This window comes from Cololabis saira, chromosome 11, assembly GCF_033807715.1.
Source record: "Cololabis saira isolate AMF1-May2022 chromosome 11, fColSai1.1, whole genome shotgun sequence".
Classification (NCBI taxonomy): domain Eukaryota; kingdom Metazoa; phylum Chordata; class Actinopteri; order Beloniformes; family Belonidae; genus Cololabis; species Cololabis saira.
In genome coordinates, this window is record NC_084597.1 from 1394363 (window position 1) to 1420937 (window position 26575).

The window sequence follows — 26575 nt, forward strand, 5'->3', positions numbered from 1 at the left end:
TAATAATAATAATAATAATAATAATAATAATAATAATAACAATAACAATAACAATAATAATAATAATAATAATAATTCCTCCTTTTTGTATTTTTTCATCTTGTTTTCCTAAATTTTTCCTCTTTTTTTCCTCTTTTCTTTCTCATTTTTTCATCTTTTTCCTAAGGAAAAAAAGAGAAAAAAAGAAAAAAGGAAAATAAAAAATTGGATGAAAAAAAAGAAATAAAAAGAGAAAAAAAGAAGAAGAAAAAATAAATAAAAAAGGAAAAAAGAGAAAAGAAGAAAAGACGTAAAAAAAGAAAAAAAGAAAGAAAAAAGGAAAGAAAAGAAAAAAAGAAGAAAAAAATAAAGGGAGAAAAAAGAAAAAAAGAAGAAAAAAAATATATAAAAAGATAAAAAAGGAAAAAAACTAAGAAGAAAAAAGAAAAAAGAGAAAAAATAAGAACAAAAGGAAAAATAAGAAAAAAAGAAGAAAGAAAGAAATAATAAGAGAAGAAAAAAGAAAAGAAAAAAAGATTAAAAAGTAAATAAAAAGATAAAAAAGGAAAAAAAAGAGAAAAAATAAGAAAAAAATAATAAAAAAGGAAAAAAGAAGAAAAAAAGAAATAAAAAGATAAAAAAGGAAAAAAAGAAAATAAAATAAGAAAAAATATAAGAAAAAAAGAAATAAAAAGAGAAAAAACGGAAAAAAGAAGAAGAAAAATAATAAAAAGGGAAAGAAAGAAGAAAAGAAGGTCCAACATTAGTAAAAATCCCCATTGTCCACCAGGGCGGCGCTAAAGAGCCTCCTGCGGCTCCACATCTGAACTAGAACTAAAGTTCCTCCCAAAGTTCCTTAAAGTTCCTCCCAAAGTTCCTTAAAGTTCCTCCCCTCCCTGCGGCCGCTGCTTCTCTGCTCTGCGTCTCCCTGGATTTCCCTGCTGCTTTTTCCTGGATTTCCCTGGATTTCCTGCTTTTTCCTGGATTTCCCTGCTTTTTCCTGGATTTCCCTGGATTTCCCTGCTTTTCCGTGTCTGGACCACGATGTGGGCCGTAGTTCTCTTGGGCAGCGTCCTGCACTTCCACGTCTTCCTCAGCGTCCAGTGCGCTCCGGCGTCCGAGCGGAGAACCGGCAAAGCGCCGCAGGTGAGTCCCGGTGTAAGCGCTGATTCACGCTCCAGCGTCACGTCGACGCAGACCGTACGGCGTAACGGGGGCGCGTCGACGCGTACCCTACGCACGTCGGTTTAACGCGGAACCATGAACCAGCTTTTACGCACATGCTGGAGACTTCGGGCTATTATAATTATTATAATTATTATAATTATTATCTCACTGTTAGGATTTCAGGATATTGTTTAAGAGTTTGAAGGGTTTTTTCTGCACTGGTTTGGTTTTTTTCTGTTTTATCTGCAGGTTTAGTGACTGTTTTTCATTATTTGCAGATATTTAGATATTTATTCTTCGTCTAAGAAAGAGAGTGAAGACAACGTTGTTTTACTCTGTAAAAACTCCAAATATTACCTTATTTCTAATCAAAATGTCTCATTTATTGGTCAAAAAGTCCCATTTACACTTAAAACAAAAGTCATTAGCAGAAAAATAACTTGTTATTTCACAATTTTCACCTGTTTCAAGTAAATTTTCGCTTGAAATAAGTAGAAAAATGATTTATCTTCTCATTACAAGCAAATAAATCTTGTTTGGCAGATTTTTCTACTTTTAAGTGAAAATCTACTTGAAACAGGTGAAAATTGTTATTTTTCCAGTAACGATTGTTGATTGATAACTTGTTTTAAGTGTAATGAGATTTTTTTTTACTAAAAATGAGACATTTTAACTAGAAATAAGACAAATATTCCTGGTTTATTTAGAGTTTTTGCAGCTTCTTTAGGCTCGTGTTAAGACGCGTTTAGACGGAAAACACATAACGTCTAGTAAGGAAAGTAAGGAAGGAAGAAGGAAGGAAATAGAGGGAGGAAGGAAAGGAAGGAAGGAAGGATGGAGGGAAGGAAGGAAGGAAGGAAGGAAGGAAGGAAGGAAGGAAGGAAGGAAGGAAGGAAGGAAGAAAGAAAGAAAGAAAGAAAGAAAGAAAGAAAGAAAGAAAGAAAGAAAGAAAGAAAGAAAGAAAGAAAGAAAGAAAGAAAGAAAGAAAGAAAGAAAGAAAGAAAAACTGTTTTACGTGTAATGAGATTTATTTTGACTAAAAATGAAACATTTGAACCAGAAATACCTGGATTATTTAGAGTTTTAGCAGGAAACTGTTCAAACTAAAAAGAAACAACAGTTAAATCTTTGCAGTTTTTGCAGAAATGATTTTGTAACTTGTTCTTCTTCAGCGTTTTGAGAGTTTTAAACGTGTTTTTGCTCTAAATTCCTGTGCTGATGTTTGCCAGACGCTGCGTTTGCAGCGTCTGCAGCTTTTGCAGCTTTTGCAGCGTCTGCAGCGTCTGCAGCGTCTGCAGCTTGTGAGAGGGTGAGAGTTGTGACAGGGTGAGAGTTGTGACAGGGTGAGAGTTGTGACAGGGTGAGAGTTGTGAGAGGGTGAGAGGGTGAGAGAGTGAGAGGTGAGAGAGTTGTGACAGGGTGAGCAGATTCTGCAGGAACAAACACGTCGTTTCTGCAGCCGACGGGGTTAAAAAAGTGCTGACTCAGGGAAAACTGGAGAAAAACACAGTTCAGCAACAACATGAGATTATTATGGAGTTCAAGAAACACTCGTGTAGCAACTCATTACATTATGAGCTGTTATTACATTATAACAGCTCATAATGTAATAACTTAAATGTAATAAAAGTTCATAATGTAATAACGGCTCATAATGTAATAAAATCATCAGCGCATAACGTAATAACGGCTTTGCGCATAATGTAATAATGTAATAACTTACTACATTATGAGCCTTACTGGCGCCGCTCATAAAGTAATAACAACTCATAAAGTAATAACAACTCATAAAGTAATAACAACTCATAAAGTAATAACAACTCATAAAGTAATAACAGCTCATAAAGTAATAACAGCTCATAAAGTAATAACAGCTCATAAAGTAATAACAACTCATAAAGTAATAACGGCTCATATTGTGAGAAAACAGCTGCATTATCATCATTTTTACCTCTTAAAGGTGCAATTAAAGCAAACAACGTGGGTTTCAGCACATTAGTAAACTAAATTAGTGAAACCAAGTATTATTTAATAGTAATTGCATTCTCACATTTTATTACCGTATTGTCCTGATTATAAGACGACCCGATTATAAGACGATCCTCTTTTTCAAGACTCAAGTTTGAAAAAAGACTTTTTGAACCAAATTAAATTTTTATACAGAAAATAATGACAGTACAGCTGAAACAAATGATTATAACAATATATTGGAGAGAAAAGCCTGTTATCTTGTCTCATTAAATCATCATGTTGAAGTTTGCATCATAACTTCTCCTCAGCTGCCGGTTCACCTGCCGAACTTCACCCTCTTTTCTCCAGATTGTTGCTACGTTTCTCCACTTTCTGTTATCTCTTCTCTTATTTTCTTCTCTTTTCTTTCTTATACTATTTATTATTTTTCTTCTTCGTGACAGGGGTTCCTTTGTCCTGGGGAGTTAAGTTCAGCATTAGCTTTAAAGATATCTGGCGCCATCTAGCGGTGTAAATGGGTATAACGTCTATACCCCGAATGTAAGACGACCCACTTTTTCAGTCTGATTTCAATGTAAAAAACACCGTCTTATATTCAGGACAATACGGTAATATCTTTGTTAAACCAACCCATCCACCCAGTGCTTTAAGTGGGAAAAATAAGTGCCGGTACTCTCCCCCTCCAGTCATACAAATATGGGACTATGTAAATTTATATATATATATATATATATATATATATATATATATATATATATATATATATATATATATATATATATATATATATATATATATATATATATATATATATATATATATATATATATATAAAATGCCGGATCTTGTCCATTAAAAACAATACTTTTTGGAACATAGTGTAACGACCACAGATAAGAAAAGGCCTTGCCCGCCTGGGCAACACATCAGCATTTGGCCGACTGGTTAGTGCAGTTGACTGGTCTGGGAGACTGGTTAGTACAGTTGACTGTGGTCTGGGAGACTGGTTAGTGCAGTTGACTGTGGTCTGGGAGACTGGTTAGTGCAGTTGACTGTGGTCTGGGAGACTGTGGTTCGAGACACGCTCTGGGCACGACTTGTTCGCCACATTATTTTCCTCATTGTGTTATGGTTTTCTTTTAATATCTTTAACATTTCTAAACACAAAAACACGAAAGTGTCCTTGATAATTCAATAATACAATAGGTTCATGTTAAGGACATCTGTTTTAATTAGTTCTCCTTCGATTATGACATGTTATTAATGCTCAGTAGGCACAGGAGGTTTGTTATGTATTGTTATAGGTTTGCCTATGAGGCCTATTTCGTGTCTATTTTTGCACAGTTCACTAACGCTTTGAGCTAGGAGGCTGAAATTCTAGACTCTGTATCAGGAGGTGACTCTCATCCACTGTGCCGAGGTCCAGACCCGTTGCGACCTTCGGAAGTGCCAAAGGTCACCGTGTGTGGTGACTTTTTTGGGCCTTTTTTGTGTGTTTTTTGAATAATTCACTAACGCTTTGAGCTGGGAGACTGATTTTTGACTATGTTGCAATGCAGAAGGCCCTTTGCTAGGATCTTTTGGTCTCGTGGCTGTACGACTTCCACAGAGCTAGTTGGCGTTGCAGAGGGTTCACAGAGTTGAGACTTGGCAAGCCCAATCTAGGCCCCATATGGAGGCCACAGGTCGAGTTTTACTTGGTTTGGTCAAATGTTGTGGCAACGGTGTCCGTTCAAATGTTGGAAAAGGTGAAGTTTCAAAGCCCCGCCCATCGAAAGTACAGGTCTGATCTGCACCAAACTAACGTTTGTCTGATCAGGGGATGCCCCCAAACAACATATAAAAAATTCAGACTTCTATGACTTCTGCAACAGTGTTTCCTCTAAAACGTCCTGGCTGGTTTAGACGGTGTAGAAACGTATAGTCTCAGAGCCTCCTGACTAATGGAACAGGGCCTATTTTGTGTCTTTTTTTTAGTTCGCTAACGCTTTTAGCTAGGAGTCTGAATTTTTTATTTTATTTTTTATTGTTCAGGTTTTGAAATTCTAGCTAAATACATAAAAAAGGGAGGTGAGGTGTGAGCTTCATAACAAAACTTCTGTGCCTACTGAGCATTAATAACATGGGGTTAGCCATAGAAAGGGCGATAACAGCCTCCTGCGCCTACTAGTAAGTAGAGTAGGGCCCTACTGGCCCTACTCTACCTACTAGTAGGTAGAGTAGGGCCCTACTGGGCCATATCTACCTACTAGTAGGTAGAGTAGGGCCCTACCGGCCCAACTCTACCTACTAGTAGGTAGAGATGGGCCCTACTGGCCCATATCTATGGGATGATCAGGCCTGGACTGGGACAAAAATTTGGCCCTGGACTTTTTGGTCCAGACTGTCTGTAGTTTTTGGGGTTAGCTAGCGGTAGCTTAGCCTAGCCTAGCTTAGCTCAGACTGTGATCAGATCTGGAGATCTGTGTCGATTGCTGCTCGGTTTTGTGTTTCGTTTGTGGTTTTTGTTGCAGATTTCCAGTGATTGACGTGAGGTCTCCGTGTGTTCCTGCTCCCTGGATTGGAAGTGGATGGAAAACCCAAACTGATTTCTTTGGAACAATGTCCTCAATGCATGTCCTGATGAAACACATCACTGTATCTTGAACCCGTTGACATCGTTCTCTGGAGTTCCTAAACATTTACATGCGCCTCCATGTATTTTTTGCAGTGCAGAACAGATGAATCACGACTTGTTTTCCAGACGGTTAAAGCCGTAAATCCCTCCGGGATTCATGGTGGGGGGAATTAACTTTGATAAATTACTTGTTAGGGGGAATTAACTTTGATAAATTACTTTAGAAGAATGTGTTGCCGCCATTAGACGAGTCAGAGAAACAAACACAGACAAACGCAGAACAGAAGGCTGGAACGTCTAACATGAAACACAATCTCATTATTGTAAATGTATTTAACCCTCTATTCAATTTACGCAGTTTAAATCTGACCAGGAATATTTGTCTTATTTCTGGTTAAAATGTCTCATTTTTAGTCAAAAAATCTCATTACACAAAACAAGAGTCATCACCAGAAAAATAACTTGTTATTTGACAATTTCCACCTGTTTCAAATACATTTTCTACTACAGATTTTTCTACTTTTCTACTAGAAAGAAAGAAAGAAAGAAAGAAAGAAAGAAAGAAAGAAAGAAAGAAAGAAAGAAAGAAAGAAAGAAAGAAAGAAAGAAAAAAGAAGGGAGGAAGAAAGACTAAAAATGAGACATTTTAACTATAAATAAGACCAATATTCTTGTTAATATTTTGAGTTTTTGCAGTTTTCCACCAGCGTTTAATGACTCTTGTTTTCTTCTGCTTTTCTTTGCTCGACTTTATTGCATGTTTTTTTCATTTTAGATCTTAAACTTCCAGATGTTTCTCCGTCGCCCGCGGGTGAAAAAGCTCTTCTATTGTTGTGGTTTTGTGACATGACTTTACCATCTCTGTGGCGAAAATCCCTTAAAGTCGTCCCATTAAAACCAAACCCCCGCAGTGACTGAAGTTTGTAGAGTTATTATGTACAAAGACAATAAAAAAGAAAAGAAAAAAACCCCCACAGTGACCGAAGTTTGTAGACTAATTACGTACAGTACAAAGGCAATAAAAAGAAAAGAAAAGAAAAGAAACGCCCGGGACTGCATGGATGTTAAATTAAAAGTGCTGAATAAAATAAGGAAAAGTGGACGGTTTAACACTGATGTTCACAAGGACAAAGTTCTTTCTTTCTTTCTTTCTTTCTTTCTTTCTTTCTTTCTTTCTTTCTTTCTTTCTTTCTTTCTTTCTTTCTTTCTTTCTTTCTTTCTTTCTTTCTTTCTTTCTTTCTTTCTTTCTTTCTTTCTTTCTTTCTTTCTTTCTTTCTTTCTTTCTTCCTTCCTTCCTTCCTTCCTTCCTTCCTTCCTTCCTTCCTTCCTTCCTTCCTTCCTTCCTTCCTTCCTTCCTTCCTTCCTTTCTAACCCTAATGCAGACTTTAAGATATAAGTATCAAACTGGAGATAAAGATCTAATCACATCCAGTGATGTCTATGGAAGCTCATTTCCACCAGTAAAAGAACAAAATAAGATGAAATCTTAGCCTTAAAAATAAAAATATCCCCACGGTAAGTCATAATTATGACATAAAAAATCATAATTTCAACTTTCTATCTCATATTTAGTGCCACTGCGCCAAGAGGCACGCCTCCTCCATAGCTATGCAATGGAGGAGGCGTGCAGGATAACAGTAGTGCCTCTTGGCGCAGCCAGAGGCACTGTTGTTTTTACTAAATATTTAGGAGGAATTATATATATATATATATATATATATATATATATATATATAAATATATACATATATATATATATATATATATATATATATATATATATATATATACATATATATATATATATATATATATATATATATATATATATATATATATATATATATATATATATATATATATATATATATATATATATAGTCTGGTTTGGTAGTCTGGATTATAGTCTGGATTAGAGTCTGGTTTGGTAGTCTGGATTATATTCTGGTTTGATAGTCTGGCCTCATGCATGCAGCCCGGAGAGAGTTTTTAATCATTTCAGCTGCTGAAACTCAGCATGACTTTCCTGCTTTAAGGCTCTGATGCGACAACTGGCTCGACGCATTCCTACGGCGTAGCCTACGGCGTAGGGTACCCGGCGACGCGCACCCTACGCCGTAGGTTCTGCGTTGGTGTAACGCGGAACCATAAATCAGCCTTAAACAGACAACATGCGCGCACGTGCCCGTGCATGACCGACAGACACGCACGGGGAGAAGGGACTATTTCCATACAACTTTATCCTTATGAACGCAAGTGTTATACAGTCTACAGTCTAACTTTCCTTATTTTGTTCAGAACACTTTTTTTTTTCCTCTTCGGCGTGAGCCCCCCCGGAGCAGTGGGCCCCCCCGGAGCAGTGGGCCCCCCCGGAGCGTGGGCCCCCCCGGAGCAGTGGGCCCCCCCGGAGCCGTGGGCCCCCCCGGAGCAGTGGGCCCCCCCGGAGCAGTGGGCCCCCCCGGAGCAGTGGGCCCCCCCGGAGCACTGGGGCCGGGGCGGCCGCCCCTGCCCCCCCACCGGCTCCGCTAGGGCCCACAGTGACTGAGTTTGTAGACTAATTACGTACAAAAACAATAAAAAAGAAAAGAAAAACCCCCACAGGGACTGAAGTTTGTAGACTAATTACGTACAGTACAAAGGCAATAAAAAGAAAAGAAAAGAAACGCCCGTGACTGGATGGATGTTAAATTAAAGGGTTTCCCGGGCCGCTCGGTGGTGCAGTGGGTTAAGCAGCGGCTCATATACTGAGGCTACAGTCCTCCTGCAGCGGTCGCAGGTTTGAATCCCGGCCTGCGCACCTTTGCTGCATGTCATCCCCGATCTCTCTCTCTACCCCTTTCATATCTGCAGCTTGAATAAAGGGCCACTAGAGCCCAAAAAAATCTTTAAAGGGTTTCCCACCACTAGCGGAACAAAAGTGTGCTGAATAAAATAAGGAAAGTGGACGGTTTAACACTGGCGTTCACAAGGATAAAGTTGTTTATATTATTATTATATTATATTATATTATTAGTTGACCCCTGGAGTTGTGTAATGCGATTTTCTTTGACTAAAAATGAGACATTTTAACTAGAAATAAGACCAATATTCCTGTTTTGTCTTGAGTTTTTGCAGCGTAATGTCTCCTACATCCTACTCTGTATCGTTTAGTGTTTTAGGAAGTTCAATCTGACTTCTTTAGTTAGGAAACGTGAAGATAAAGGTAGTGATTCTTCTTTTGTTGTTACGAGACATAAAGGAAGATAAAGGTAGTAATTCTGTGTAATCATTGTCCTTGAGAAGAACGCGCTCCTTGTTTTACGGTCGACGATGAGCTAATGGGGAATTTCCAGACATCTGTTTTTTCTGCACAAACTCTGCACAGTTTACACACACACATTTGTAAGTGTAAATGTGTGTGTTTGCTGCACATTTTTCACCGGTGCGTGTTCGTACCTGCTGTCGTTCAGCCGCCGTGGTCAGATAAACACAGACTCCTCAGTTTAACAGACACATAAGAATAACAATAACTAGACAATTTCATGACATTTTGATATGGGCATGCCCTACGGCCCATCCGTCCCCTCTCGCTGCTTTGGTTTGGGGCTGTAGTGTTTGTGTTCGGGGTGGTTCTATGTCTGTTTGAGGTGTTTACGGCTGCATTTCATTCATTCCTGTGCTCGCTGCAGGGGATGTGGTTTAGGGTTGTTAATAAACCTTTGGGAATGGGGCCGTTTGGCCTGGATTTTGACATAAAATTTCCTTAAATCACAGCTTCATGAAATTTGAATATGTTGAAGACCACAGCGTGCCGAGTCGGAAAACATTTGTACGATGTCTCTACGATAACCTGTTGCCTAGCAACAAGCGTCCAAAGTCAAACGGGAAAAAAAAAGAAATGAAAGGTCAATTTCGCAAAAACTGTAATAAGTAGCATGATGAGGTTGTACGGTCCGTTAGTGCCAATCGGGCCAAGTGTTTGAAAGTTTGAACGATGTCCTTACGATAAAGTCCGGCCGAGCAATAAGCGTCCGCATTTTTGCCTTTTTCTTTGCTTTTTGGCATCTAGCGTTGCCATGGTAACACTTTTGACTGAGAAAAGTAATGCCCATCGAGGCACGATGGAGTCGCATCTAAGGATGTATGCCATGCATGGGTGCATGTTCCGGTTCAGGCTATGTTAACGGATAGGTTTTTTTTTCACCATAGTAAAAAACTCCATCCGAATGAATGGGGCCATTTGGCCTGGATTTTGACATAAAATGTCCTTAAATCAGAGTTTCATGAAATTTGAATATGTTGAAGTCCACAGGGTGCCGAGTCGGAAAACATTTGTACGATGTCTCTACGATAATCTGTTGCCTAGCAACAAGCGTCCAAAGTCAAACGAAAAAAAAAAAAGAAATGAAAGGTCAATATCACAAAAACTGTAATAATTGGCATAATGAGGTTGTAGGTTCCGTTAGTGCCAATCAGGCCGAGTGTTTGAAAGTTTGAACGATGTCTCTACAATAAAGTTCGGCAGAGCAATAAGTGTCTGAAATTTGGCATTTTCTTTTGCTTTTTGGCATCTAGCGTTGCCACGGCAACCCCTATTACTGAGAAAAGTAATGCCGTTCCGGTTCGGGCCGTATTAATGGACGAAAAAAGAGTGCGGAATAATAATAAGGAAGAAAAGGGAAACCTTTTCTGGATACTAATATATCACCTTCATGTTTCAGGTTTTTCGGGCCGTGTTTTATTTTTGGGGGATTTTTCTTTTCCACATCAGAGCGGGGTCATGCTGTACACCCGCTGGTGTGACGTGGGACTTTTGCGACTTTAGCTTGTTAGCAAAATGCTAGCAACATTGCCCTTTGGGCCATTCTGGACGATTGTAATATGGTCATGCCACTACTTGGCATGCCCATAATTAAAGCTGCAAGCAGCGATGAACGGATGAATGGCACCTCGCGCGTGCAATTTTTTTTCACAAATTGAGGTCAAGGACTCAAAACCGAGTCCGATGACACCACCCACGACTCTTTATGTCAAACCATTCAAAAGTTATGGCAGAAAAAGTAGGAACTATGAAATATGGACCAGTCAGACGAAGGGGCGGGGCTAATTTTCACTGAAGGAAATACTACATATGAGTTTTAAGTTCAGTTTACTGAATGAAAGAGTACTATCAAATGTATTTAACCAAGTTACCTTAACAATAAATATTTGAGTTACTTGAACCTCAATGGAATATCTTTTTACACTTGAATTGTTTGAGTTAATAAATTTAAATGGTTTTAGGAAATCGGTTTCCTCAAACCGTTTGAGTTCAACTAACTTATCAGGTTTTACAGTGTAGGGATTTCAATGTAGAACCTTCTAAACCCCCATGGAATAGCAAAAGTCAATTCCCATTAATCACAAGCCGAGTAGAATCACAATAGATAAAGCCACGTTGATGGATCATATTTATATAAATGAAAGAGAATGCCAAGCCACGACTACTTATAAATGATATTAGTGATCATCAGAACCTCTTTTTTCCATATTTCTTTCCTCTTTTTTCCATATTTTTTTCCTCGTTTTCTCCTCTTTTTTTTTCTTTTTTCCATATTTTTTTCCTCTTTTTTCCATATTTTCTCCATATTTTTTTCCTCTCTTTTCCTCTTTTCCCCCTTTTTTTCCATATATTTTTCCTCGTTTTCTCCTCTTTTTTTCTCCTTTTTCCATATTTTTTTCCTCTTTTTTCCATATTTTTTCCATATTTTCTCCATATTTCTTTCCTCTCTTTTCCTCTTTTTTCCCTTTTTTTCCATATATTTTTCCTCGTTTTCTCCTCTTATTTTCCATATTTTTTCCATATTTTTTTCCTCTCTTTTCCTCTTTTTTTCCCTTTTTTTCCATATATTGTTCCTCGTTTTCTCCTCTTATTTTCCCTCTTTTTCCATATTTCTTTCCTTTTTTCCATATTTTTTCCTCTTTTTTCCATATTTTTGTCCTTTTTTCCTCTTTTTTTCCTCTTTTTTTCTCTTTTATCTATATTTCTTTCCTTTTTTTCCATATTTTTTCCTCTTTTTTTCATATTTTTGTCCTTTTTTCTGATTTTTTTTCCCTCTTTTTCCTCTTTTTTTCCTCTTTTTTCCCCTCTTTTTTCCATATTTCTTTCCTCTTTTCTCCATATTTTTTCTTAGTTTTCTCCTCTTTTTTTTCTTTTTTTTCCATATTTTGAAGTAGACGAAAGCAAATCAAATATCAGAGTTTATTGTAAGAAATAAAGTGTATTTTATGTGTAAAGCGGCCTGAGACCAAGGTTAGTCGCTATCGTGCGATTACGTCAGTTCAAAGTGAGAAAAACGTCAAACATTGTGTCATTTATTTTTATAAGCAGCGTCTGTTTCCTAAAGATGTTTTGGACATTTTTATCTTCAACAATGTCACTGAAAACAGACATTCTGGAGACGTTAGAAAAACGTTAGAAAGATGTTAGAAAGACGTTAGAAAAACGTTAGAAAGACGTTAGAAAGACGTTAGAAAAACGTTAGAAAGACGGGAGATAAACGGGTGATAAACGGGTGATAAACGGGAGATTAACGGGAGATGAACGGGTGATAAACGGGAGATAAACGGGAGATAAACGGGAGATAAACGGGTGATAAACGGGAGATAAACGGGAGATAAACGGGTGATAAACGGGAGATAAACGGGTGATTAACGGGTGATAAACGGGTGATAAACGGGAGATAAACGGGAGATAAACGGGAGATAAACGGGTGATAAACGGGAGATAAACGGGAGATAAACGGGTGATAAACGGGAGATAAACGGGAGATAAACGGGTGATAAACGGGAGATAAACGGGAGATAAACGGGAGATAAACGGGAGATAAACGGGTGATAAACGGGAGATAAACGGGAGATAAACGGGAGATAAACGGGAGATAAACGGGTGATAAACGGGAGATAAACGGGAGATAAACGGGAGATAAACGGGAGATAAACGGGAGATAAACGGGTGATAAACGGGAGATAAACGGGTGATAAACGGGTGATAAACGGGTGATAAACGGGTGATAAACGGGTGATAAACGGGAGATAAACGGGTGATAAACGGGAGATAAACGGGTGATAAACGGGTGATAAACGGGAGAAAAACGGGAGATAAACGGGTGATAAACGGGAGATAAACGGGAGATAAACGGGTGATAAACGGGAGATAAACGGGTGATAAACGGGTGATAAACGGGTGATAAACGGGAGATAAACGGGTGATAAACGGGTGATAAACGGGACATAAACGGGAGATAAACGGGTGATAAACGGGAGATAAACGGGTGATAAACGGGTGATAAACGGGAGATAAACGGGAGATAAACGGGTGATAAACGGGTGATAAACGGGTGATAAACGGGTGATAAACGGGAGATAAACGGGTGATAAACGGGAGATAAACGGGTGATAAACGGGTGATAAACGGGTGATAAACGGGAGATAAACGGTGATAAACGGGTGATAAACGGGAGAAAAACGGGAGATAAACGGGTGATAAACGGGTGATAAACGGGAGATAAACGGGTGATAAACGGGTGATAAACGGGAGATAAACGGGAGATAAACGGGTGATAAACGGTGATAAACGGGAGAAAAACGGGTGATAAACGGGTGATAAACGGGAGAAAAACGGGAGATAAACGGTGATAAACGGGAGATAAACGGGTGATAAACGGGTGATAAACGGGTGATAAACGGTGATAAACGGGAGAAAAACGGGTGATAAACGGGTGATAAACGGGAGATAAACGGGAGATAAACGGGAGATAAACGGGTGATAAACGGGTGATAAACGGGTGATAAACGGGTGATAAACGGGTGATAAACGGGAGATAAACGGGAGATAAACGGGTGATAAACGGGTGATAAACGGGTGATAAACGGGTGATAAACGGGAGATAAACGAGTGATAAACGGGTGATAAACGGGTGATAAACGGGTGATAAACGGGTGATAAACGGGAGAAAAACGGGAGATAAACGGGTGATAAACGGGAGATAAACGGGAGATAAACGGGTGATAAACGGGAGATAAATGCGTGATAAACGGGTGATAAACGGGTGATAAATGGGTGATAAACGGGTGATAAACGGGTGATAAACGGGTGATAAACGGGTGATAAACGGGTGATAAACGGGAGATAAACGGGTGATAAACGGGTGATAAACGGGTGATAAACGGGAGAAAAACGGGAGATAAACGGGTGATAAATGGGAGATAAACGGGAGATAAACGGGTGATAAACGGTGATAAACGGGTGATAAACGGGAGATAAACGGGAGATAAACGGGTGATAAACGGGTGATAAACGGGTGATAAACGGGTGATAAACGGGTGATAAACGGGAGATAAACGGGTGATAAACGGGAGATAAACGGGTGATAAACGGGAGATAAACGGGTGATAAACGGGTGATAAACGGGTGATAAACGGGAGATAAACGGGTGATAAACGGGAGATAAACGGGTGATAAACGGGTGATAAACGGGTGATAAATGGGTGATAAACGGGTGATAAACGGGTGATAAACGGGTGATAAACGGGTGATAAACGGTGATAAACGGGACATAAATGAGTGATAAACGGGTGATAAACGGGTGATAAACGGGTGATAAACGGGTGATAAACGGGTGATAAACAGATTTTTTTCGTGTGTTTTCAGGGTTTTCCTCACAGCAACGTCCAGACGGGTCTGAAAAAGCGGGCGAGACAGAAGCAGGAGACGCTGGACCAGGACGACCTCGTAAAGTCTGCGCTAGCGTCCCAGAACGGCTCGGACTTTTGGAAACGTCCGCGCTGCGGCGTCCCGGATTATCCCGTTAGCTCGCTGACGCTCGACGTGTCGCGCTACATCCTGAAGAAGAGACGAGGAGGCCTGAGCGACGCGCAGGGACGAGCAGGACTGAGCGACGCGCAGCGCAGGAAGAGATACGCTCTGTTCGGAGGACGCTGGGAGAAGAACAACCTCAGCTACAAGTAAGAAACTAATGCTGGATGTGTCGTTAGTTTGTTCATTGGTTGGTTTGTTGGTTCGTTGGTTGGATCATTGGATCATTGGTTGGTTCGTTGATTCATTCGTTGATTCGTTCGTTGATTCGTTCGTGGGTTCGTTGGTTCTTTCCTTGGTTTGTTGCTTCGTAGGTTCGTTGATTCGTTCTTTGGTTCGTTGGTTCGTTGTTTTGTTGGTTCGTTGGTTCATTGGTTCATTGGTTGTTTCATTGGTTCATTGGTTCATTGGTTGTTTCATTGGTTCGTTGATTCGTTGGTTGGTTGGTTGGTTGGTTGGTTGGTTCATTGGTTGGTTGGTTCGTTGATTCGTTCGTTGATTCGTTGATTCGTTGGTTCGTTGGTTCGTTCGTTGATTCGTTGATTCGTTGGTTGGTTGGTTGGTTGGTTGGTTCCAACCAACAAACCGGGCTGCACGGCCATGACAAAGAGGGAGACGCAACACAAGGAAAGTCAAACAAAAAGGGTTTTTATTAAATAATACCAAATAATAAAGCTAAAAGAAGAACCTTAATTAAGTATGGCGTGTGTAGTCAGTAGATCAGTGGTGTAAGTGAGTGCATGCGGGAAACAATGTGGGTGTATGTGTGTAAGGTGTAAAACTAAAGCAAAACCAAACCACAAACACAATGCTGCATCAGGGATGAGAGAGAGGGGAGAAGTAGCAGCCAGAGCTTTTTAAAGGCTCATTGAGCAACAGGTGCTGCCACTTCTGTGATGACCCTCAGCCCCTCCCACTGCCACCTGCAAGGGGGAAGACCAGCCACAAGGCAGGAAGGTAAAGAGGGTCGTCACACCCCCCCCCCATAAGACGAGGGTCCCAGGACCTCCATCCCCAAACAATAACACCTGCCTATAAGAAGAGAAAAAAAAAAAAACCACATGCAGGCAATATTAAAACTGGAGCCCGCGACAATGCATCTGCTACCACATTAAGACGGCCTTTAATGTGTCGGATGTCCAGGTCGTAAGACTTCAGGGGACCACACAACCAACGTCCGGCACTCAACCAACGTCCGGCACTCAACCAACGTCCGGCACTCAACCAACGTCCGGCACTCAACCAACGTCCGGGACTCAACCAACGTCCGGCACTCAACCAACGTCCGGGACTCAACCAACGTCCGGGACTCAACCAACGTCCGGGACTCAACCAACGTCCAGGACTCAACCAACGTCCGGGACTCAACCAACGTCCGGGACACAAAAGTGTGGGACACACAAAAGTGCGGACAAACAAGTCCAGACACGGTCCTGTTGCAAACTGGACCATGATGGCAGTTGCGCGGTTCCAGGTCTGTCCGGGCCACCTGCAGCCGAGGCCCCGCCAGCAGGTGACTGGTGGAGACCAGCGGACTTCACAGTGTCGACCTTGATGAACACAAACCGAGCAATCACATCCCCCAGCTGGGTTTGGAGCTTCCCCGCTATTTTTCAAAAACAAAAAGGGAAAAGGTTAACCCAAAAGTAATGAAACAAAAAGCAGTTGGAGATCCCAGCCAAAAAGAACAAAAGAAGGTTCAGCACAGGGCCAGCCACGCAATGGGCCGTCGGACCACGCACTTTCCCCACTAAATAAGAAAAACCAAGGTAAACCTATACCCAAACAAAACCGATAACAGGACTACCAGCAATCTCCAACTCAAACTAAAGAACAAAATTAACTTTCCTATTCCAAAAAACTGCATCTCCCAAACACAGGGTACACTGGACATCACCATAGCTGATGCCATGCACTCAAACAAATCCCCAAATCATTTAGGGCACCAAACAGCCTGAAACAACTCAAACCTTGGACGAGCCCCCACTTGTCACGAACCGGGCTGCACGGCCATGACAAAGAGGGAGACGCAACACAAGGAAAGTCAAACAAAAAGAGTTTTTATTAAATAATACCAAATAATAAAGCTAAAAGAAGAACCTTAATTAAGTATGGCGTGTGTAGTCAGTAGATCAGTGGTGTAAGTGAGTGCATGCAGGAAACAATGTGGGTGTATGTGTGTAAGGTGTAAAACTAAAGCAAAACCAAACCACAAACAAAATGCTGCCTCAGGGATGAGAAAGAGGGGAGAAGTAGCAGCCAGAGCTTTTTAAAGGCTCATTGAGCAACAGGTGCTGCCACTTCTCTGATGACCCTCAGCTCCTCCCACTGCTACCTGCAAGGGAGAAGACCAGCCACAAGGCAGGAAGGTAAAGAGGGTCGTCACAGTTGGTTCGTTGATTCGTTGATTCGTTGGTTCGTTGGTTCGTTGGTTCGTTGATTCGTTGGTTCGTTGGTTCGTTGATTCGTTGGTTCGTTGGTTCGTTGGTTCGTTGATTCGTTGGTTCGTTGATTCGTTGGTTGGTTCGTTGGTTCGTTGATTCGTTCGTTGGTTCGTTGGTTCTTTCCTTGGTTTGTTGGTTCGTAGGTTCGTTGATTCGTTCATTGGTTGGTTGGTTCGTAGTTTCGTTGGTTCGTTGGTTCATTGGTTCTTTCCTTGGTTCGTAGGTTCGTAGGTTCGTTGATTCGTTCATTGGTTGGTTGGTTGGTAGTTTCGTTGGTTCGTTGATTCGTTCGTTCGCTGGTCCGTCCCTCCGTCCGTCCATTCGTTTGTTGTTTTTTTTTTCGAGTTTTCCTGCAGAAAAATATGCATTTTTTCAGGTGGATCGTTTGTAGGTTTTGTTGCCATGGTAACGAGCCCCACAGGATAGAATGTCCTGGTTTGGCTTCAATATCTCTGTATCTGTAACCGGCAGCGTAGTGAGACGTCAGCGTAGTGAGACGTCAGCGTAGTGAGACGTCAGCGTAGTGAGACGTCAGCGTAGTGAGACGTCAGTGTAGTGAGACGTCAGTGTAGTGAGACGTCAGTGTAGTGAGACGTCAGTGTAGTGAGACGTCAGTGTAGTGAGACGTCAGTGTAGTGAGACGTCAGTGTAGTGAGACGTCAGTGTAGTGAGACGTCAGTGTAGTGAGACGTCAGTGTAGTGAGACGTCAGTGTGTCGTCGTCCACATCGTTACGGATCAAAGTCTCTACGACATCCTGTAATTACCGGGTAGGAGTGATATTTACCTGTGAGGTCGTAGAGGTTAAATCTAATTACGTCTTTCTGTTTGTGACGGAGAATCTGAACCAGAAAATCCCCCAGCATGCCTTGGGGGAGAATCTGAACCAGAAAATCCCCCAGCATGCCTTGGGGGAGAATCTGAACCAGAAAATCCCCCAGCATGCCTTGGGGGAGAATCTGAACCAGAAAATCCCCCAGCATGCCTTGGGGGTCGAGGGTTCGGGCTCTTTGTGTCACAACGTTTTAGCTGTTCCATTAATCTAACTTCTAACTTCTAAGTTTATAAGTTAGCGGTTTCAGCTCTTTATAACTTTATAAGTTTATAACTTAGCGGTTTCAGCTCTTTATAACTTTATAACTTTATAACTTTATAAGTTAGCGGTTTCAGCTCTTTATAACTTTATAACTTTATAAGTTAGCGGTTTCAGCTCTTTATAACTTTATAACTTTATAACTTAGCGGTTTCAGCTCTTTATAACTTTATAACTTTATAACTTAGCGGTTTCAGTTCTTTATAACTTTATAACTTAGCGGTTTCAGCTCTTTATAACTTTATAACTTTATAACTTAGCGGTTTCAGTTCTTTATAACTTTATAACTTAGCGGTTTCAGCTCTTTATAACTTTATAACTTTATAAGTTAGCGGTTTCAGCTCTTTATAACTTTATAACTTTATAAGTTAGCGGTTTCAGCTCTTTATAACTTTATAACTTTATAAGTTAGCGGTTTCAGCTCTTTATAACTTTATAACTTTATAACTTTATAAGTTAGCGGTTTCAGCTCTTTATAACTTTATAACTTAGCGGTTTCAGCTCTTTATAACTTTATAACTTTATAACTTTATAAGTTAGCAGTTTCAGCTCTTTATAACTTTATAACTTAGCGGTTTCAGCTCTTTATAACTTTATAACTTTATAACTTAGCGGTTTCAGCTCTTTATAACTTTATAACTTTATAACTTTATAAGTTAGCGGTTTCAGCTCTTTATAACTTTATAACTTAGCGGTTTCAGCTCTTTATAACTTTATAACTTTATAACTTTATAAGTTAGCAGTTTCAGCTCTTTATAACTTTATAACTTAGCGGTTTCAGCTCTTTATAACTTTATAACTTTATAACTTTATAAGTTAGCAGTTTCAGCTCTTTATAACTTTATAACTTAGCGGTTTCAGCTCTTTATAACTTTATAACTTTATAACTTTATAAGTTAGCAGTTTCAGCTCTTTATAACTTTATAACTTAGCGGTTTCAGCTCTTTATAACTTTATAACTTTATAACTTAGCAGTTTCAGCTCTTTATAACTTTATAACTTTATAACTTTATAAGTTAGCAGTTTCAGCTCTTTATAACTTTATAACTTTATAACTTTATAAGTTAGCGGTTTCAGCTCTTTATAACTTTATAACTTTATAAGTTAGCGGTTTCAGCTCTTTATAACTTTATAACTTTATAACTTTATAAGTTAGCGGTTTCAGCTCTTTATAACTTTATAACTTTATAAGTTAGCGGTTTCAGCTCTTTATAACTTTATAACTTTATAAGTTAGCAGTTTCAGCTCTTTATAACTTTATAACTTTATAACTTTATAAGTTAGCAGTTTCAGCTCTTTATAACTTTATAACTTAGCGGTTTCAGCTCTTTATAACTTTATAACTTTATAAGTTAGCAGTTTCAGCTCTTTATAACTTTATAACTTAGCGGTTTCAGCTCTTTATAACTTTATAACTTAGCGGTTTCAGCTCTTTATAACTTTATAAATTAGCGGTTTTAGCTCTTTATAACTTTATAACTTTATAACTTTATAAGTTAGCAGTTTCAGCTCTTTATAACTTTATAACTTTATAACTTTATAAGTTAGCAGTTTCAGCTCTTTATAACTTTATAAGTTAGCAGTTTCAGCTCTTTATAACTTTATAAATTAGCGGTTTTAGCTCTTTATAACTTTATAACTTTATAACTTAGCGGTTTCAGGTCTTTATAACTTTATAACTTTATAACCTAGCGGTTTCAGCTCTTTATAACTTTATAAGTTTATAACTTTATAAGTTAGCAGTTTCAGCTCTTTATAACTTTATAAATTAGCGGTTTCAGCTCTTTATAACTTTATAACTTTATAACTTAGCGGTTTCAGCTCTTTATAACTTTATAAGTTAGCGGTTTCAGCTCTTTATAACTTTATAACTTTATAACTTAGCGGTTTCAGCTCTTTATAACTTTATAACTTAGCGGTTTCAGCTCTTTATAACTTTATAACTTTATAAGTTAGCGGTTTCAGCTCTTTATAATTTTATAAGTTAGCGGTTTCAGCTCTTTATAACTTTATAACTTAGCGGTTTCAGCTCTTTATAACTTTATAACTTTATAAGTTAGCGGTTTCAGCTCTTTATAATTTTATAAGTTAGCGGTTTCAGCTCTTTATAACTTTATACCTTAGCGGTTTCAGCTCTTTATAACTTTATAACTTTATAACTTAGCGGTTTCAGCTCTTTATAACTTTATAACTTTATAAGTTAGCGGTTTCAGCTCTTTATAATTTTATAAGTTAGCGGTTTCAGCTCTTTATAACTTTATACCTTAGCGGTTTCAGCTCTTTATAACTTTATAACTTTATAACTTAGCGGTTTCAGCGGTTTACGGCCGCGCTGAAATCCCTGTAAAAAGCTGCTGGAGCTGCCGGGGACGTTGCTCTAAAAACCTGTTTCTCATCATTACAGTTTGGAGCAAACAATGAGATCATTTTGTGGTGGAACCGAGCCAGATGTTTAGAAAGAGCCAGATCTTTAGGAAGATTGAGTTCATCTGGAATCCGGACAAAAACAGCTGTTTACAATTTGTTTCCCCCTTTTTCTCTCCAGGAAAAACAGCTAAGATGAAACGTTTCATAGTGAGAAACACAATGTCAGTGAAAGATTTCATGCTGATGAAATGATGAGACGGAGACGGAGATCATTTGTTTGTAGAGGCGGAAATAAGAGGGAAACATGGGAGAAAACACTGAAAAAAGACGGATGGAACTGGGTTGAACTCGATCAACTACACTGCAAAAACTGAAATTCTTACCAGGAATATTTGTCTTATTTCTTGTTAAAACGTCTCATTTTTTGTCAAAAAATCTCATTACACTTAAAACAAGAGTCATTACCAGAAAAATAACTTGTTATTTGACAATTTTCACCTGTTTCAAGTAAATTTTCACTTGAAATGAGTAGAAAAATCTGCCAGTGGGACAAGATTTATCTTGAGCAAGTTAAGGTTGTTTAAGCAGAACATGCTCCATTAAACACAATGTTATGAGCGAGCTGCCTGTACCAAGATGGCCGCCGTGTGACGGCTCCATTAAACACAATGTTATGAGCGAGCTGCCTGTACCAAGATGGCCGCCGTGTCACGGCTCCATTAAACACAATGTTATGAGTGAGCTGCCTGTACCAAGATGGCCGCCGTGTGACGGCAGCTAGTCATCTAGCCTTAATATCTATCAGTACGTTTACAAGCAGCAGTTCAATCGGGTTTCTGATCGTATAAGACGTCGTTTGGACTTTTAAACTGCATGTAAACACCTCAATCCGATCTACTTCGGACCTTTTTCGGACATTTAATAATCGGGTAGCAACACCTTGTTGACTCGTTCACAGTTCCTTCCTTCCTTCCTTCCTTCCTTCCTTCCTTCCTTCCTTCCTTCCTTCCTTCCTTCCTTCCTTCCTTCCTTCCTTCCTTCCTTCCTTCCTTCCTTCCTTCCTTCCTTCCTTCTCCCTTCCTTCCTTCCTTCCTTCCTTCCTTCTCCCTTCCTTCCTTCCTTCCTTCCTTACATATATATATATATATATATATATATATATATATATATATTTATATATATATATATATATATATATATATATATATATATATATAAATATATATATATATATATATTTATATATATATTAATGTGTATATGTATATATTAATGAGTATATGTATATATTAACGTGTATATGTAAATATTATTGTGTATATATATATTAATGAGTATATATATATATATATATATATATATGTATATATTAACATGTATTTGTATATATTAACGTGTATATATTAATGTGTATTTGTATATATTAACGTGTATTTGTATATATTAACGTGTATATATATGTATATATATATATATATTAACGTGTATTTTTATATATTAATGTTTCCAGGATTGAGCGGTTCCCGTGGCAGATGCCTGAGGACAAAGTACGGCGAGTTCTACGAGCGGCGTTTGGAATTTGGAGCGCCGTGACTCCGCTATCCTTCAGAGAAGTGACCGAGAAACCCGACATCGTCATCGACTTCGCCCGGTAAGAGATTATAGCAACGCTAGCACGCTAGCACGCTAGATAAACCCGACATCGTCATCGACTTCGCCCGGTAAGAGATTATAGCAACGCTAGCACGCTAGCACGCTAGATAAACCCGACATCGTCATCGACTTCGCCCGGTAAGAGATTATAGCAACGCTAGCACGCTAGCACGCTAGATAAACCCAACATCGTCATCGACTTCGCCCGGTAAGAGATTATAGCAACGCTAGCACGCTAGCACGCTAGATAAACCCAACATCGTCATCGACTTCGCCCGGTAAGAGATTATAGCAACGCTAGCACGCTAGCACGCTAGATAAACCCGACATCGTCATCGACTTCGCCCGGTAAGAGATTATAGCAACGCTAGCACGCTAGCACGCTAGATAAACCCGACATCGTCATCGACTTCGCCCGGTAAGAGATTATAGCAACGCTAGCACGCTAGCACGCTAGATAAACCCGACATCGTCATCGACTTCGCCCGGTAAGAGATTATAGCAACGCTAGCACGCTAGATAAACCCAACATCGTCATCGACTTCGCCCGGTAAGAGATTATAGCAACGCTAGCACGCTAGCACGCTAGATAAACCCAACATCGTCATCGACTTCGCCCGGTAAGAGATTATAGCAACGCTAGCACGCTAGCACGCTAGATAAACCCGACATCGTCATCGACTTCGCCCGGTAAGAGATTATAGCAACGCTAGCACGCTAGCACGCTAGATAAACCCAACATCGTCATCGACTTCGCCCGGTAAGAGATTATAGCAACGCTAGCACGCTAGCACGCTAGATAAACCCGACATCGTCATCGACTTCGCCCGGTAAGAGATTATAGCAACGCTAGCACGCTAGCACGCTAGATAAACCCGACATCGTCATCGACTTCGCCCGGTAAGAGATTATAGCAATGCTAGCACGCTAACATGCTAAGATGCTAGATAAACCTGACATCGTCATCGACTTCGCCCGGTAAGAGATTGTAGCAATGCTAGCACGCTAACACGCTAGATAAACCCGACATGTTTAAATATTGGACCAATTCTGACCATGCTAATGTAGCATGCGACATTAGCAAGCTAATGTCTTTCCACACGACTGTTTTCTTTCGCGAATCTACGGAAAAGTATCAGGTAGAAAAATAAAAATAATATTTTAGAGGAAGAAGATTTTGTTTTCATTATGCACTTTGAGAAAAAAGGTGAAATGTCGAGATAAAAGTCAAAATGTTGATTAAAAAGTTAAAATTTCGAGAAAAAAGTCAAAATTTCGTGAAAAAAGTCGAAAATGTCGTGAAAAAAGTCAAAATTTCGTGAAAAAAGTTAAAATTTTGTGAAAAAAGTTAAAATTTTGAGAAAAAAGTCGAAATGTTGAGAAAAAAGTCAGAATTCCGTGAAAAAGTCAAAATGGCGAGATTAATGTTGAAGTACAATTTCGAGAAAAAGTCGAAATGCCGTGAAAAAAGTAAAAATGTCGAGAGAAAAATGTCAAAATTTTGTGAAAAAAGTCAAAATTTCGTGAAAAAAAGTTGAAATTTCGAGATTAATGTTGAAATACAATACAAAAAAAGATTTCAAGAATAAAGTCGAAATTTTGCCTTTTTGTTGTCGGACAACATCAGTTATTTTTCCCTTGGTTTCCAGCACCCCCTGCTGGTGGAAATGCACAATTTAAATGACATATTTTTGGTCCACTAACATGACTCATAAATTACATAGAAACACCAGCAAAAATATAAAAAAAATGAAATATAGGTAAAAAAAATAGGTAAACTAGCAGCTATTTATTTTTAATATTTATGTTTAATTTATGATAGAGGTAAAAAGGGGCAGGGTTAAATACGTTTTACTTCTAGCTGCTTCTTTTCGGACACTGTTTTTTTCCCTGTTTCTATTACGTTTTTACTGTTGTTGCTTTTTTCTGTATGTTTTTAATTTGTTTTAAAATGTTAAAATGTCGAAATAAACAATTCAATCAATCAATCAAAAAAAATTAAATATAAAAGGATTTAATCCAGATTTAAAGTAATTAAACCTTCATATTGTATAGTTCTTATATGTTTAAAGGATTTTTTTTTTTTATGTTTTAATTTATTTTTTTCAATTTGTTGCTACGTGAATTATTCAAGTTTATTCCACTTTTTTTGTAAATTCTTTCATTTAATCAGAATTTAAATGCCATATTTGGGTCAATGTGTAACAAACATCACTCAGCATAAATTACATAGAAACACCAGCAAAAATATAAAAAAAATCAATAAAAAAGGATTTAATCCAGATTTAAAGTAATTAAACCTTCATATTCCTTAGTTTTTATATATTTTAAGGATTTGTTTTTTTTTTAATGTTTTAATATTTTTTTTTAATTGTAGTTTTCAATTTGTTAGTACCTGAATTATTCAAGTTTATCGCACTTTTTTTGTAAATTCTTTAATTTAATTAGAATTTAAATGACATATTTGGGTCAACGTGTAACAAACATAACATAAGACTCCAGATTTAAAGTAATTAAACCTTCATATTGTTTAGTTATTACTTATTTTAACTAAAAATGAGACATTTTAACTAGAAATAAGACAAATATTCCTGGTAAGATTTAGAGTTTTGCAGTGCAGGAGCAAATACAGTGGAGTCCATTACAAATATAGATGAATATAAATAAATACATGTCAGGACTTGTTCGGTTTGTTTCTAATAAAGATCCTGCAGCTTTTATTTAACGAGGAATGAATCACGTAAATACTTCATGCACCAACACGTCTCTGTGTTTCTGCCAAGTATATATATATATATATATATATATATATATATATATATATATATATATATATATATATATATATATATATATATATATATATATATATATATATATATTTATATATATTTATCACCTCCAGTCAGAACCTGCACAAAAATGTAGAAGAGTCATTTCTGAACCTTTTATGATCCGTTGAAACGTTAGAGATTCATCTGGAAAATCCTCAACAACTCCAAATCTTAACAAGAATATTTGTCTTATTTCTACTTAAAATGTCTCATTTTTAGTAAAAAAAACCAGGTGAAAATTGTAAAATAAAACAATAAAAATGAAAAAATAAAAAGAAAGGAAGGAAGAAATAAAGAAAGAGAAAAAAGAAAGAAAGAAAGAAACAAACAAAGAAACAAAGAAACAAAGAAACAAAGAAACAAAGAAACAAAGAAAGAAAGACTTTGTTTTAAGTGTACTGAGATTTTTTGACTAAACATGAGACATTTTAACTAGAAATAAGACCAATATTCCTGGCAAGATTGTGAGTTTTTGCAGTGTAAGTGTCGACTGAAAGAGTCGTGGTCTGAGTTCTGTTTTATTTTTCTGCTCATTTTTCTGCTCTCTGTGGTTTGTTATTGTCTCCTAATCCAGAACAAATGTTGCTAATCAAGACCAGTCCTGCTTGTCTTCATGCTCACATATTTTGTTCTGCTTTTGTTGCAGAGACTTATGAGAAAGCAAAATATTTCTGAACGTAAAAGCAAAAGAAGCCTGTTCTGAGTTAGAGATAATGTTGCTCATGATCACATTTATAAATGTCCACTTCCTGTCTTGTTTTACTTCGTGTTTTGCTGGTGCTATTTTCGTGTGTGCATGCGTTTTATCGTGCGTGCGTGCGTTTTTTCCTGCATGCGTTTTTTCGTGCGTACGTTTTTTAGTACGTGCATGCGCATGCGTGCACGTGCGTGAACGTGTGTCGTTTTTTCGTGAGTGCATGAGTTTTTTGTGTGCGCGCGTGCGTGCGCATGGGCGCATGCGTGCGTGCGCATGAGTGCGTGCGCATGCGCGCGTGCATGTGTTTTTTCGTGCGTGCGCAAATGTGCACGTGCGTGTGTGTAGCGTGCGTTTCTTCGTGCGTGCGTGCGTTTTTTCGTGCGTGCGTGAGTTTTTTCGTGCGTGTGCATGCGTTTTTTTGTGCGTGCGTGCGTTTTTTCGTGCGTGCGTGCGTTTTTTCGTGCGTGTGCATGCGTTTTTTTGTGCGTGCGTTTTTTCGTGCGTGCACGTGCGTTTTTTCATGTGTGCCTGCATGCGTGTGCGTGCGTTTTTTTGTGCGTGCGCAAATGTGCACGTGCGTGTGTGTAGCGTGCGTTTTTTCGTGCGTGCGTGCACGTGCGTGCGCGTAACGTGCGTTTTTTCGTGCGTGCGTCTTTTGTGCGTGCGCACGTGCACATGCGTGCGTGCGTGCGTGCGTTTTTCTTTCTTTCTTCGTTAATATTAATGGTTAATTACAGTATTAATTAATTAATTACAGGTACTGGTTAATTACAGTATTAATTAATTAATTAATTACAGGCAGCCTACTGGTTAATTACAGTATTAATTAATGTATTACAGGTACTAGTTAATTACAGTATTAACTAATTAATTACAGGTACTGGTTAATTACAGTAAATGTGTTTCAGGTACTAGTTA

The 26575-nt window shown here is 38.5% G+C and overlaps 1 protein-coding gene across 1 annotated transcript in view; it reads left to right on the plus strand.

Annotated features, from left to right (window-relative positions):
• Nucleotides 1-936: 936 nt before the first annotated feature.
• LOC133454501 (stromelysin-3-like) overlaps nucleotides 937-26575 on the plus strand; it is a 38906-nt gene continuing 13267 nt past the window's right edge. Inside the window, exons 1-3 of the mRNA XM_061733224.1 lie at nucleotides 937-1125; nucleotides 14406-14719; nucleotides 21984-22124. Of these exons, the coding sequence (XP_061589208.1) occupies nucleotides 1024-1125; nucleotides 14406-14719; nucleotides 21984-22124 (557 nt within the window). The 5' untranslated portion in view covers nucleotides 937-1023. The remainder of the gene's footprint in view (nucleotides 1126-14405; nucleotides 14720-21983; nucleotides 22125-26575) is intronic.